At 23.2% G+C, this 16,803-nt stretch overlaps 1 protein-coding gene across 1 annotated transcript; it reads left to right on the forward strand.

Annotated features, from left to right (window-relative positions):
• Positions 1 to 55: 55 nt before the first annotated feature.
• On the forward strand, positions 56 to 1,275 carry LOC135924976 (tRNA methyltransferase 10 homolog A-like). Its single transcript, XM_065460105.1, has 6 exons — positions 56 to 173; positions 220 to 373; positions 411 to 554; positions 600 to 760; positions 804 to 966; positions 1,010 to 1,275. Exons 1-6 carry the CDS (start codon positions 154 to 156, stop codon positions 1,076 to 1,078), a joined length of 711 nt encoding a protein of 236 aa, XP_065316177.1. The 5' UTR covers positions 56 to 153; the 3' UTR covers positions 1,079 to 1,275.
• The last annotated feature ends 15,528 nt before the right edge of the window (positions 1,276 to 16,803 follow it).

Here is a 16,803-nt window from a genome sequence, read left to right on the forward strand (position 1 = left end):
ATGGACCACATGGAAGTTTCAAAATTAGATGTCGATATAATAAAGTTTTCTAACGAGGCAGATAAATCTAAATTTATCTCATTACGTGAAACTTTAAAAGAACAAATTAGTAAATGTCAAAAGAAGAAAATTCTAAAACAGCTATCTTGGTTAATGAACAAAAAAGAAAGAAGGTATATTTTTATTTTATGATAATTTTATAAAACTTTTCTTTTATAGAGCTAAAGAAAAAAACAAAAAAAAATATAGGACTGCTATCCCTAAAGAAATGGGATATACATTAAATCGTAAAAAATTAAAATTGAATAAACCTGAATCAAATGCCTTAAACATTGTGATAGATTTTTCATATTATGATTTGATGACAGAACAAGTAAATATAAGTATATTTTCTTTGGTGAATTTTTCAGGAGCTTTCAAAGGGATTAAAACAATTGCAGAGATGTTATGCCATAAATAGGAGAAGTGTTAACCCTGTGAATTTACATGCAACAAGCTTTAATGATTATTTATCACAAAAACTAGTACAATCTGCTAATCATTTGAAATGGGATGTTGGTATTTATTTAATTTAAATAATAGTTAACAATTAATTCAAGGTGAAATTTAGCGAAAATCACTTTAAAGACATATTTCCTGTTTCTGATGTTATATATTTGACTAGCGATTCAGAAAATGAAATACATGATGTGGTTTCTTCTAATATATATATTATTGGGGGCTTAGTTGATCACAATAGAAATAAAAAACATTGCTATGAGTAATTATTATACCTATTTTGAAAAAAAAAATTTAATTTAAAGGCAATGTAAAATTATGAACATAAACCATGGCAAACTTCCGATTGACAAATATCTTTCCATCAAAAAAACAAAAGTTTTAACTATTGACCATGTGTTCAATATACTCCTCACATATCATAATTGTTCTAATTGGTTAGAAACATTTCAAAAGATTATTCCTAAAGTATAATCACTTTTTTGTTTACAATTTTTTCAAATTATTTTAGAGAAAAGAAGCTATTCCCATAATCGGAGATGTAAAAAATGAAAATAAATTTAATGATGAAAATGAATAATATGTATTGCATTTAATTAAAATAATATAAATAGAGTTTTCTTTGTATTTAATCATTTATATTTATTATAAAGAATTTTAATTGTATCACCCATTCATTGATTTTTTTAAAGATTATTGGGTGTCATTGGGAATGACTAAAATACACACCCCCAAAAACTACACGCCCCTTATCAAAGAAGCTTAATTTATAAAAAATAAAAGCATAATCATATTAAGCTCAAAAATGTTAATATTTGGTTTACAAATTATTTATAACTTATTGGTATTTTGAAAAAACACTTAATATATACATTATTTTTAAAAAATGAATACAGAATAATGTTTAGCTTTTCAGGGAGATTCAGAAAATGATATTATTCATATTTTATATTTTTTTAAATTTTAATTATCAGAAAAAAAATTCTTAACTAAACTATTGTGCCCCTTATCAAATCTTAATTCATAAAAAATTAAAGCATAATCATATTAGGCTCATTAAAAGAAATCAAAAAATGTTAATATTAAGTTTATAAATTATTTATTGGTATTTTGAAAAAACACTTAATTTCTTCTTTTTTTGACTAAACTATGTGCCCCAGGTAAATATACATTATTTTTTAAAAAAAATTAATACAGAATCATGTTTAGCTTTTCAATGAGATTCAGAAAATGGTATTATTCATTTTTTTTAAAGATTCTTTTTAATGATTCTAATATGATTACACTATAATTTTTTATGAATTACGCTTCTTTGATAAGGGGTGCATAGTTTAGTTAAAAAAAAATTTTTTTTGATAATAATTGAGCGCAAGGCAGTATTTAATTTTATATACATATTTTTAATATAAGAAAAATTATCAAAAATTCACATTTGAGTATTTTTAGGTTTAAAAAACGCGTCTATAGGATTTTCTATTAATATTAGTATCCTTTATTTCAAAAAATTATCAATGGAAGTCGTTTTTATGGTTCTAACTATGGCATATTTGTTTGCTATCTCCATCATTGGTGTCTGATGACAAAAAATTGTACCAGGTGATAAAGTTTTAATCATCATGGTGAAGGATGGATTATCAATCAATGACATGGCTGAACTGTATAAATTATAAAATTGACAATAACTTTATCAGCCAGTTTCTGGAAATATTGGCATGTGCACTATTATTAATCAATTTAGCTTGAATGCTATTAAATTTATTTGAGGATATATATTTTTATAGTTTAAACAAATAAATTTTTAGCCACCTTTTGTTTTTACATAAATTTATATTATTGTTATCAAGAACATTTTCTTTCAGGGTACCTTGTCTGACTCACTTACATCGATTTAGATATTCATTTGCGATGACATTTTATATAATTTACACCAGATGATCTAGGTTTATATTATAAATTACAAATTGAAAATATAAATTTCAAAATTTAATAATAAATTATAAAAATTATAATTAATCACTATATTATATTTAAATTTTCATGTTTATAGTTACATTGATTATATTTTTAAAAAGTAAAAAGGAGCCCGCTAATAGGATAAATAATTGGAAAAAAAGTAGCGCGATATTATCTATAGCTACCAAAAAGATAGCGCGCAACTTTTAACGATCTACTTACAACTCTACAACATCCTCACACCTAGCAAGATATAAATTTTATCTTATCTGCAAAGATAATTTTTTTAGAGGTTTTATGAAATCGATATCTTAAAAATAATTTTGATTACAACTATGTTCAGAATAATTTGAGCATAATTGAGTACTAAATATCTATTTCACACCAACATTGATCAAACTGTACTGATTTCTCATTAGATTAAGAGAAAATTTCTAATTCATCCGTCATTCAATTTCACTAAGAAAATAATAGTGACTAAAAATAAAAGCATAATAGATAAAATAAACAATATGTAGTTAAAAATTTTCGAATAATGACGATCACCTAATTATATATTCAAAATAATTTTGTAAAACGCAAGAATAAAATTTATATTTAATAAATATGATATGCGCAAAAAAAATTTTTAATGGTAAATTTTATACTCTTTTGTGGTTAACGTTGCATATATGCTACATTTATCTCTATTTGATCCCCTCTTTAAATAGGTTGTACTATATATATCATTTTTACGAAAAGAATTTTTAGAATGAAAAGATTAATTTTTTAAGACGGAAATCATACATGAAAACATCTTAATTTAAGTACATACTATCAATTAGTAAATTGTTGATTATTTTTTAACTCTATAAATTTAATAAGCTCTATGAATAGAACAATTTTATATTGTTTATAATAATATTCCCACTAGATGGGGTATTATTAAAAATGTTAAAAATTCTCTATTTTAATAATATATAATAAAAACAATTACCTGACTATAATAATAAGTTTATTAATGCAATTTTTAACAGATTTTTTCTACAAAGGTTCTTGGTTTACATTTTTTTAAATATTTTATTTTTTCAGATTCCAAAAGAAATTAATAATATAATATCGCTAAAATTACAATAATTATTCCATTTTTTCCTAATATTATTTTTTATATAAAAAAACTACCTAAATAAACATAATATAACAATGATATTTTATAAGTTTTATAGCAAAATTTTTAAAAATATGATCAATGGCTACTGTACCACCAAGCCATATATGCCCCCTTCTCAATAAAATTAGTTAATAATTTATTTTAATTCCCTCATAGCATCCTTCCTGATCCTCCTCTCTCTAATATGGGCAAATTATCATTAGAAATAAAGATATGATAATATTAACTAATTTTATAAAATTTATATTTTGTTGGATTTATATCAAAATAAAATAATAGTGCTGTAAACATTTTTAAAAAAATCGATCGCGCTCAACGTTCATTGACAAAAATTGAACGCGTTTTCACTTTCAAAAATAAAGAACGCGTTCACTCGTTCAAAATTTTATGATTAATTTTTTTTTAATTTACTATAAATAAATGTCTTTTTTAACACGATATATTAACCATGTTAAAAATTAATATAGTTTTATTTTAATATTATTAATAAGTTATAAAACGTTTTTCGCCCTCTAGTTGTGGATACAACAGAGCTACGCTATTTTTCTCAAAATCCATCAAACTGGATATTTAATTTAGGTGGAGAAATATGAGGAGCCCTTCACGCGTTTGTGGGCAAGCCGCACGTACTTGTACACACAACAGCCTGAGAACTGTTGTTTAAATGTCTATAAGCTCATAACAGAAGAGTTGGGCAACAAAAGTCTCTACCCAAGAACTACAATATAATTTAATTACTTTAAGGGTCGGGTGGCGGATTTTAAATATGTGTAAGCCTTAATTATACAAATAAATATATAAGATAGAGAGATTAAAAATTAGAATAAATAAAAAGTGGTTTACAAGAGAAAATATATTAAAGTGTTGTAAAAACCAATAAACAAAAAGGATTTAACGATGAAAAGCTTTTTGAGAAAAGTAAATTTATGTAAAAAGTAAGTAGAAAGGGTAAAAGTAAATAAAGTAGTGTTCTAAAATAGAAATTTTTTAGAAATTGGAATAAATTGTAAAAGAAAAGTATGGTGGTAAAGATAAATGTGGAGTTTAAATAAAAAATAAAATAATAAAGCATTATTAGGAATAAGCAAGGTTGAATAAAATATAATATAAGAAACGGTGCTGATTAAATTTAAGAATTAATAAAAGCAAGTGATTATAAGTATTAATTTTAAAAAACAAAAATTGATGCATTAAAAGATTAATATGTAGTTAGTTTAATATAAGGAAAATTTAAGACTATTTATTAAAAGAAATAAAATAATATTTTCAATTGAAGGATGAATAAAAATAATATGTAATTTATAATAGTTCATAAGAAATTTAAAAGAAGGTAGTAAAGTATATTAGAAAATTGGTTGTATTCCATAAAGTATTTTAGAATATTGGTTTATATAGAAATCGTTTATTTAAATAAATTATTAAATTTTATACAATATATTTTTTTACCTTTATTAATTTTACCATATAAAAAAATTTATTATTTGCTATAAACTTTTGATAACATATTATATTATATAAAATAAAAATATTAGTATTTCGTAAATATCATTCACTGATTTTTTTTTTGGTTAGTTATAATTATCATATATATTTTAAAATTTTACATTCTCTTTTGAACTAAAAAAAATCTACTTTATATAACAAAATATATCAAAATTTATATAAAAAAAATCAATCTATCAATTTATAAAAAAAAATCAATTTATATCAACATAAAAAAAACAATTTAAAGGTTAGTATTAATCGGTCATATTAACATTCCACCCTTTAAAAAAATGATCTCCACTCAGGTTTTTCTTACATGTGAATCTTATCGTCACTTCAGTCATTTGTTTCTCAATTGCTCCATAAGTCATTTGTTCGTATATCTTTAGATTGTTTGTTTGACCATCTGATTATCGTTTGTTGAATCGATTATCGAACATCATGAAACATCGTTGGTTGAACATCATTGTTGAAACGTCGTTAGTTGAACATTGCTTGTTGATTAGCTGTTTGTATTGATCATCCCATTTCTCTTTCAAAATTTTATATATATATTTTTTTTTACAAAATTTTATTTATTCATAACAATCATTTTCTATGTCGTAGGTCATATTCTCGCTTTTGAACTTGACTTTGAATTTTGAACTTAACTTCGAATTTTCGAATCTTGAACTTGTTCACTTCTTCCACCTCTAAAATTTTTTTTTCCTTTGTAGAATTTTATTTGATATTTTATTGTTGTTTAGCCTCAGTCATATCTTTTCATTAATTTTAGCTTGTTATTCTTATCATCTAATCATTCGCTTGAACATCATCTTCACACTAGCTTGTTCATCTCGTTATTTATTATCATTTTTATCAATGTTTGTAAATATATATTATGATCAATATATCTCAAATAAAATAATGATAATGGAATAATAATTTATCAGAATCATTCATAAGGATAAGAATCATAATTTGGAATGTAGAATAATAGAATATTTGGAATTGTTTCATTTTATATAATAATTTTTTTTTATATTTATTTAATTATTTTTATTTTTTAAATTTTACTCCTTTATTTTTCAATTTAAACACTTTTTTATATCATAATTTCTCTTTAACTTGTTCTTTATAACAAAATTTCTCTTTCTCCTTACATTTTCAACATACGATCTCCATATCGTACTCCTAATCTCTCTTTCAACATCACGATATTTAATCACCTTTGTTTTAATTTTCTTTTCCAAAGTTTTTTTAAATTTTTTATTAATTATAAAATTTTTTATTTTATTATTTTCTTCAATTTTTATTTCATTATTTCCTTTATGGATTATTTCCTTATTTTCTTTAAAGTTTATTTCCTTATTTTCTTTAAAGTTAATTTCCTCATTTTCTATAATCACAAATGTTTCAAATTTTATTATATAATTTATTTATTTTAGTTTATAAGAAGGTTTTAATTTAATATTTTCTAATTTTTTTATACTAAAAGATTTACAATTATAATGATAATTTCTTTTATAATAATGTGTTTCTTTATCCAATTTTCTATTTTTATAACAATTCTCATTATTAGATTTACTAAAATTTTTATTAGAACAATTTTCTTTTATTTCTGTAGCCGATTTATAATTACATAAACACTTTAATGTATATAATGTTTTATCATAACTCGAATTTAACTCTCTTGGAAACACTGCTTTCATGACTAAATATAATTCATCTGGTAAATTACCTATTAAGCTTAGAGTATTCTCACTATCATGAAATTTTAAATAATCTTCTAACTTGTCAATGGACTTTGTTTTATTATTATTATCCCATATTGGTCTATTCATAATTTAGAGAAAATTTTTTTTTTTAATTATTCTTCACTTTTTTAAATTAATCATATCTTACCTGTTTTTAGAATAATATAAATATTACATTCCAGAACTTTTTTTATCTAGTTGTCTATATTCTAGTAGCTAAAATCATATCGTCTGTGGATTTAGAATATTTTGTAAGTCATTATAGCCCAATTTTATTTAGTTCGTCTAATTTGATATACACCTCATCTGGTAGTCTTTTCGTAAAGGAACCTGCTTTTCAATGTCCAAGATCTGAGTGTCCTTGAAGATGTCATCTACTCAAAAAAAAGTGACATTTCCTGCATATATTGGAAATTCAATATTTATATTAACATTATTATTGGGAATCTGTTTCATATTTATTTATTTATTTACGATTTTCTCGAATATGTAGCGGAGCTGCCACCATAAAGTATATTAGAAAATTGGTTGTATTCCATAAAGTATTTTAGAATATTGGTTTATATAGAAATCGTTTATTTAAATAAATTATTAAATTTTATACAATATATATTTTAAAATTTTACATTCTCTTTTGAACTAAAAAAAATCTACTTTATATAACAAAATATATCAAAATTTATATAAAAAAAATCAATCTATCAATTTATTAAAAAAAATCAATTTATATCAACATAAAAAAAACAATTTAAAGGTTAGTATTAATCGGTCATATTAACAAGCAAAATAATAAATTTATAATTATAAAAGGAAATATAAATTTAGTAATCTTATCTATTTTAAATCCATTGAATTACACATCAATAACAATGAAATAATAAGAATATATAGTAGTTTCCATTTCATCTTGTTAATTTCTAGTTCATTGAGAGGGCTTGCTCCACTGATATAACGATAAAATTTGCTTTCAGTAAGAAGTTGTGGATGTTTGTTCAAGTACCCCAAATATTTTCAGGATTAATTGATGCTATGTTTGTAAATTATCCATTCATCTTTAACATTTTTAATTTCATAGATATCCATAATTTTAAAAGAAACTACTCTTGTTTGCAAGAAGAGGGGACACTAATAAAATAAATATACTCGTATACGAGAAACCTGTTTTAATTATAGGAGTTTCTAACGCTTGAATGAACCAAAACCAATGCTATTATTGATGTAATTAACATAAATAGATTAGTCCAATAATCAAGTTTGATAGAAATTAGCCAAAATACTTTATAAACTTATTCCAAATTCCCTTTCTTTGAAACTTTTGAGAGATTCCATTTCCTACTTTTGGATTCAAACCTACTTATCTTCATCCAATTCAATACATCTCTTCATCAACTTCATTACATATTTTCAACGAGAAACCAAATTTCATCTTTTCAAAATTTTATTCAAATCAATTTTTAAAAATATATTATCAATAATATTATTATAAATACAATATAATATAGCGAATTAAAAGATATTTTATTTTTAAAAAATATTTCTTGCTAGTTTTTAATAACAATTGTTTTTCAAAATTTTTATCTGATAGACAGGAACGCTTGGCAGTTAATACGACATTAGCTATAGGGGAGCGATATTATACTTAATAAACAACTTTTTTAACTAAAAACATTTAATGTTTTGCCCTTCCTTTACTATTGTTAATTGTGTTCAATTAACATAATTTATTGTAATGTTAATTTAAATGATCAGTTGAAATAATTTATTTTAATGTTAATTGAGTATTAATTTGAATATCTATTGAAATGTTTTTTTTTATATGCCAGTTGATTGTTATAGATATGATTATTATTTTTGATTTTTTAAAATATAAATAAAATTAATTTAAAACCAACCTGATTAAAAATAATTGCAAAATTTAAAAATCAAGATAATAAATGTTAAGAAATTAAAAAACGCGCTATCTAGCTGATAAAATCTTAATATTTAAAATTTTATTATTTACAAATTTAAGAAGATTTGATTTTATAAAGCTAAATTGTCTTATAAAGTTTTATTTTTTATATCTGCCCTGACATTTATGTTAATTATAAAACAAAATCTACTCTTTTTTTATGATAGGGTACCCCTTTTTTTTTCAATATTCTTTTAGTAATCAAATAATACTTATGCACAAAAATACTAAAAAAGTTTAACTCCAATTCTTTCATTGTCTATTCTTTCATTGTCTATTCTTTCATTATTTGCTGAATATTGGCAATTATTTTTTTTAATTGAAAATTAGTGCTGTAAAAATATCGTCGTTACCAACAGAGATACTTTTTCAGGAAAAAGAACGTTATTCGACACTTGTTTCTAAGGATAACGAGTAACTTTTCTTTTTTTTGAGTCACGGTAACGCAAAGTATCATTTATTATTTTAAATTTCTCTTAAAAAATATTTTTTATTTTTTTTGAAATATAAGTTCATGGGCGGACAGCTGAAGCCCCATGGAACATTTCTAAAAGAGGTCCCATTTGAGGTGCTTCTTTGCCAAACTCCGTTTGCGGGCCTTCGATTTGCTCTTACCCGCCTGCGGCCATTTTAAAGTTTATTTCAAATCTCTACTCCACTATTTTAAAATTTTTTTTAATATTTATGTATGATCATTCTTTGAGTATGAATACATTATTCTTCAAGTTAATTTATAAACTTTTGTGTTCAAAATCATTATACTATCGATACGCAGGACTCATAACCGTCACTAAATCTCGCATCTGCCGCAAAAGGTTTGTTCTAATAAATTCGATCACGGAAGTGTAAAAAACGAGGATAATTTTCTTTTATATTGTTAAAATTTTGAATATCTAAAAATATGAATGTTAATAATCGTATAAAAAAAATTTACTTCTGATTCGGTTTTTAAAATAATTTGCATTTTGCAGTCCAACATATAATAATCATATATTTCCAAAATTGGAAAAGAAGCAGAATTAGAACGATTATGGTTTATAACTGTGTGTATGTCTTATTTCACATATAAGTCATAGCTCCCAATATATTAAAACTAAATGATATAAAATTAATACTATAAGAAACTATTAAACGTTTACTTTTGAATCGGGTTTGAACACTTGGAAAGAAATCAGATTAAATTTCCTCCAAAGTTGGCTTATTAATTTTTGCATTAATGATAAACATTTGTGCCAATAATTATGAATCCCACTTAATGCAATTTCTTCCAGTAACCTTTTTTCTACTGAAATTATTAAAAAGGCTTATAGATAATCCTGCCCAATATTTGCTCGCAGTCTATTTTTAATTTTCTGAAAGTTCGTTCGCAACTCATTTATGAAAAAGGTTAAGTGAGATATTTGTATACTAAATATAAGTTGTTATATGCAGATATATGCATATTATATCGGCATAACGTCTTATATAAACATATAAAACATTGCTTGCATTTTGTATTGCATTTGATTACAGGTTCTTCACCATCGCAACTTTATTTCATACAATCTTGAATAAATTTTTTTCTTTCAGTTTCTGCTGTGTAATCACTAAGATGAATCACATATTCTGTATTCTTCTTCAAGCAATAATTAGAAAATTTAGAGCGAAATGGAAAATATGAGCTGTTAAATGAATGCTAAATGATTGAATATATCATTATATGATTTTTCTATTTGAGGAATTAATAAATAGAATAGAATCTGATTTTTTTTATACCCAACTAGTTCGGATCTGTATTAATTCATATAATATTTTTGTAATTTATTTGCCTTAACCCAAATAATATTTGCCTTTCATAGATTTTTAGGAAAACAAATATTAATTTTGATAAGAAGAATTGTATTTTAATTATGATTAAATGTCCCGTGATCATATGTTGCTCTAAAATGACGCGAGGGGACTTAGACCTAGAAAAGAGGTTATTGTTTTGTATCTTATATCATTGTTAGTCTTTTAATGCTAATGATAATGTTTAAATTATTTTTATAATAAAAAAGAAATTTTTTATGAAATCAGAACAAAATATTTTCCTTTTTTTTACTATTCCTACTCACTCCAACCACTTATTTTCTCCCATATATTGATCAAAATCATCCTATCAATATAAATTTTATCATATAACATAAACCCTTTACTTTCTTTACCCCATGCCCCCTCTCTAATTCTCATACCCATATCTTGCTATACCTTGCTCTCCCTTTATATATTCTAGTTTATTACACACCTAAATTGACTATCTGTTGATTGATTTAAATTTGAATATTATTTATTTTATATATTAACTATTTAAGTTGATTATTTAATATGTTCAATTAACTTTTTATATTTATATATATATAATGTTTTTTAGATAAAAAATATATAGTAATAAATTTGATTTAAATTTAAATAGTAATAGTTGATTTAAGTCCTTTCTTTTATTTCTTTTAACATTATTCCTACTTTTACACGTAACATTTTCACTTTTTTTAAATTTCTGCATTTCCTAGAATCTTTATCAATATTAATTAAATTATTTATATTATCACATTTTTTCTCTTTTATTATTATTTCTTCAAATTTTACTATGTGATTAATATAACTACATATAAATGTTTCTACTATACCATTTTTTAATATTTTTACCGACGTAATTTCAAAATTTTTAGTATTAATTTCTAACTTTTTTACAATTTTTGTTTTATAAATGTCTACTTTTTCTGCGTTAATTCTATAAAATTGTCTCTTGTTAAATTCATTAGTCGTTTTCCACTCTTCATACGACTTACTATTAATATCACTACGAAATAAAGAACTATATACTATTTCTACATCAATTGGCTTATCCTCCACTATTGGTTTTTTTACTTCTATTTTTATATTGATTGGTTTTTTTACTTTTACTTCATTATTTTTTATACTATTATATTTATAATTATTATCATTATTATATCGATACTTATTGTAATTGATATTATGATTATTATTTCTATTGTTAAATCTCGCATAATTATTATATTCCTTATTATTGTAATGTCTTTCGTAACAATTTTTACACTCATAATGATTATTATAATTATTCCTATAACTTTTGGTTTGCACTTTATCATTTAAATAATTATGATGTAATTTAGATGTTTCTTTTATCTCCTTTTCTGCCTTATAGCCAGATAAATATTTTAATATTGTCATAGTTTTCTCAAAAGTTGCATCTTTCCCTGTTGGAAACCTTATTGCTTCCATTAATACGTCCATCTCCAAATATAGCCCTTCTGGAAGATTTTGAAGCAATACCTTAGCACTATTTTCAACTTCATATATCAAAAAAAATTTCTCCAATTCATTTATATATTTATTTACATCATTATCATATTTTGGATAGTCCATATTGATTAATTTTATTTTAATTTATTTTAATTTACTTTAAGTTTTTATATTTATATGTCATATTTATTTTATATCTCTTACATTTTTTAGAACTTATTAAATATGATCTTTAAGAATCCATTTCCATAATATTTTGTCCATGATAGCTCATAAAAGAAATAAAAGAAAGGACTTAAATCAACTATTACTATTTAAATTTAAATCAAATTTATTACTATATATTTTTTATCTAAAAAACATTATATATATATAAATATAAAAAGTTAATTGAACATATTAAATAATCAACTTAAATAGTTAATATATAAAATAAATAATATTCAAATTTAAATCAATCAACACTATCTCTTTTTCAATCTTTAATCTATCCAGATTTATAAGTTTGATAAATATAATCGTATCTCTTACTTAGTTAATATGACTATTTTTTATCATAACTAAGTTTTTTGATCCAGAATGAGTCGAACATAAATAATTTCTTTTTTAGAATGGTGTTTTTATAGCAAATATATTAAGGGAGTGTTATATTTTAGGGTCTAATACTTAGTAAATTTGTTACAATATAAGTCTATTAATAAATTAGTAATTTTGATAATTTTTTATCTTAAATATGTACAAAGACTACATTATTTTTAAATAATGTAAAAACATAAAATGTATTTGATTAAAATAGATTGCATTAATATTTTTATAATTTGTACTACTAATTGCGAATCAATAGATCTTTTATAAGCTGATATTTTGTACATATTTATGACAATTAAATATAACCCTTTATTAGAAATTACAGACAATTTTGAAATCGACGTTTATATAAAACTTTAAAATTATTATTTAAGCAACCCCATTGTACATTTAATTCTTTTATTGTATATTTTTCTTACTTTCTATTTATATACCTTGACCACTATTCTCTTATACGAGTGTTTTTACTTTTTTTCCTGAATTTAGCGATCATTTCTAAAAATGTCGATTCTCAATAATATAATTTTTTTAACTCCATCTTTATTTTTTATAAAAGGGAATTTATTTTATAAGAATCCTATTCTAACCAGTATTTTGTGAAATTCTTAGAAGAGAGCCATTAATATTCTAATACAGTTTAATTTATCGATAAATTTATTCTTTAAAAAATAGCAAGTATAAAAGTCCTACAAAAATGTAACAGTCAATAGTCTTCAAATATTCATCAGAGTAATTTAATAGAAAGATAATTTATTAGGAATAATTTAAAGGAATACGAATAACTAATTATAAGCTCTTTATTTCAAGTCATATTCAAATGGTACAAATCAAAACTCATTTTATTTAATTTATTTTTAATAGACAATTTAAAATTAAGTTACATTTTAAGAAAAAAGGCTTCTTCCGTTTTAAAATATAAAAATCAACTAATTAAAATATACAATAATTGATTGACATTTCATAAATTTATACTATAATTTATATTATTTAATTTATATGTTCGCAAACTGCGACAGAAAGGATATAATGAAATTTCTCTCTATACTCCTATTACAAATGCCTTAGAAGCAACACTCTCAATTAGTGTTGTTAATTAGTCGAGTTCTTTCGACTACGACTAAATGGAAATCGACTAAAAACTTTAGCGACTAAATAGAATAATATAGTCCACTATTAGTCGACTAAGTTGATCTATTTAGTCAGCATAGTCGACCCATATAGTCTATTTGCTTATCGATTAATTTAATCGACTAAATAAATTTTTAGAGCCTAACCTAACCTGACCACTGTACAGTCGGGGTTAGTCTAGTTTTTCCAACTAATTGAGATATCAGAGAAGATAAATCATAGAAAAGTCACAAATCTCATATACGTTATTTTTAAGAATTTATTGTTCTTAATTTCTTTCGATCAAATGGGCAAAAATATACATGTCAAATTAAAATTTAAATTAGGATGTATCATAGAAAAGTGACAATTGTCATAATCGTTATTTTTGAAGTTTTTTGAGTTATTTTAAAGTAAATAGGAAAATATTTTGTAACCATGTTAAATTAAAATTTCAATGAAGATGTACCTTAGAAAAGTGATAATTGTCATAATCGTTATTTTTGAACTTTTTTAAATTAAATAGGTAAAAATGTATATTGTAAACATGTTAAATTCAATGATAGTTAAATTAAAATTTCAGTGAAGATGTACCATAGAAAAGTGACAATTGTCATAATCGTTATTTTTAATCTTTCTTTGATTTTAAAGCAAAATATATATCGAAACATGTTATATTAAAGTTACAATGAAGATGTACAATAGAAAAGTGACAATTGCCATAAGCGTTATTTGTGAACTTTTTTGAATTTTTTCAAAGAAAATAGGTAAAAATATATATTGTAAGCATGTTAAGTTAAAATTTCAGTGAAAATGTACCATAAAAAAGTGACAATTGTCATAATTGTTATCTTTTAACCTTTTTGAATTTTTTTTAAAACAAATAGGTAAAAATATATATTGTAAACATGTTAAAATAAAATTTCAGTGAAGATGATATCAATGTCTAAATTAATTATCAAAGGAATATCGATAGTGAAAATTGGTTAATAATGGGAGATTCAATATCTATTAATATTAATTACATTAAATTATCTCGAGAGGTAACAATAACATTAGCCGATTGGATAAAAGGTTATCATTCTGCAAAAATTATTAAAGATAAATAAGGGATAATATTATATTTAGGCAGGTATTTCCTTGTCAAATGGTTGTAAGAATATTTAACAAAAATTTTCTAATTAGAATTTCTGATTGTAAATTTAAATGATTTAATTTTTACCTTTTGTGCATTTTAACATATTTATTTTTAATACTATATTTTATAAGAACACCAGAAACTATGAATTTCTCTAGTAGCAACAATCGCAATATTAAGATGCTTTATTTGTTTTTACCATATTATATAATAATATTTTTATAATTTGTTACCTATTTTACGGATCAAACCAAGGTTCGCTTCAATGGGGTCGCTCTCTCGGTCTGTTTCAGAAAGCAACTTGATGGCCTCTCACCTCAGGGGGCACAGTAATTGGTTGGTTAAAGCGATTATGTTTAACTTAAAAGATTATATTTATCTATAATTAAGTGTAAATTATTAGTACTTCCTTTTATATCTGAAATATAGAGGATTAGTTAATATTTATTAGTTGAGTATTATTCAGTCTACCCCAATTTAGATTTGGCATCCTAAGGAACATTCCAACAAGTCTTACAAATAAAAGAAAGAAACCATTCCTAAATTCTAAATACCTAAGAAGATTATTAATTCAACTAAGAATGAAGTTTTGAATAATGCTAGGGAAACTCCCAACTTTATAATATGAAATAAGACTATACTCGGCCCATATATACAAATTAAAACCTCCACATGATAATTTTAGTTAAGACTCAAAAATATTCTGAAAAATCCTCAATTTTACTTAGTTGTAATTTATTAGCCCCTATATTATATTAACTCATACATTTTAAATAGTTTATATTCTAAACCGTATATATTAGTTACAAATAACACTATTTGCCCGTCAATTATTAAAACCATAAATAGTTCACTAACTTCACATCCTCAAAATATAAAGTTACATACATACACGATTTAGAAAAAGATGCTAATTAAATATTTATTAGCCTTTACGTTTTAAATTTGGTAACAGTTTGCCCATATTTCTTTTTGATCGTGATCGCTTTCCAAATAATATTACCTGTGAGACGAGCAGTGTAGAGATACATAGGTTTTTATTATTGTTATTTTTTAAAATTATTCCCAAAAATCTAAAAATACATTACTCAAACAATAAAATAACGATAAAAATTTGGAAAAAAAAGAATTATATTTCTTTTGAAAATTATAAATTGTTATTATAATTTTGGTATTGTTATCTAAAAAAGGTCCGAATCCACCCAAGATCTATATTATCCCTGGTTTAATTGTCCATAAATCGATCTCTGTTTGGTCTGTTGCCCAACCAAACAATTTTAATTCGAGTTTATAACTCTGGTTTTTATATTTATTATAAAAAACAAATTGTCGTTTTTAGTATTTGCGATAAATATATAGATTTATATTTGTAAGAAAAAAAATATAGTATCCCTTATTTAATAATTAAATTTCCAAATCATAGAATATTTTCAATTTTATTCACACACTAACTTTTTGATTAAGTTACTGTTATCAAAATTTCAGCTAATTATAGTTAAAAATTCTTGAATCCTAATTCTATTATTAAAAACTAATATTTCAATACAAGGATCTTTTGATATTTTTGGAGTATAATATAAAAGGCATCAAGGTACAGATCTGCACTATACTTGAAACAATTATTAATATAAAATTTTCAGATATATCATCACCCTAGACCTTTTACTTTAGTCCTCGCTCAAGGAACCTTGTAGCTGTCAATCGATGTAAAGCAGCAGCCTATGAAAATTTTTCAATAAATTTTTTATATAGGCAAGTGAGAAAATATTTGCAATAAAAAAATCTAAATTTTCTTTTGTTTTTGAAAGTTCAGGCTCATTTTCTATTTTATGAATCTAGACACCTTGTTAATTTTTTCCTCCGCCAAAATAATACATTTACATTTCCTCCTTTCTCATTAAAATATGGGGTGCGG

The sequence above is a fragment of the Gordionus sp. m RMFG-2023 genome, chromosome 2 (genome assembly GCF_954871325.1).
Source record: "Gordionus sp. m RMFG-2023 chromosome 2, tfGorSpeb1-WG-v2, whole genome shotgun sequence".
Classification (NCBI taxonomy): Eukaryota; Metazoa; Nematomorpha; class Gordioida; order Chordodea; family Parachordodidae; genus Gordionus; species Gordionus sp. m RMFG-2023.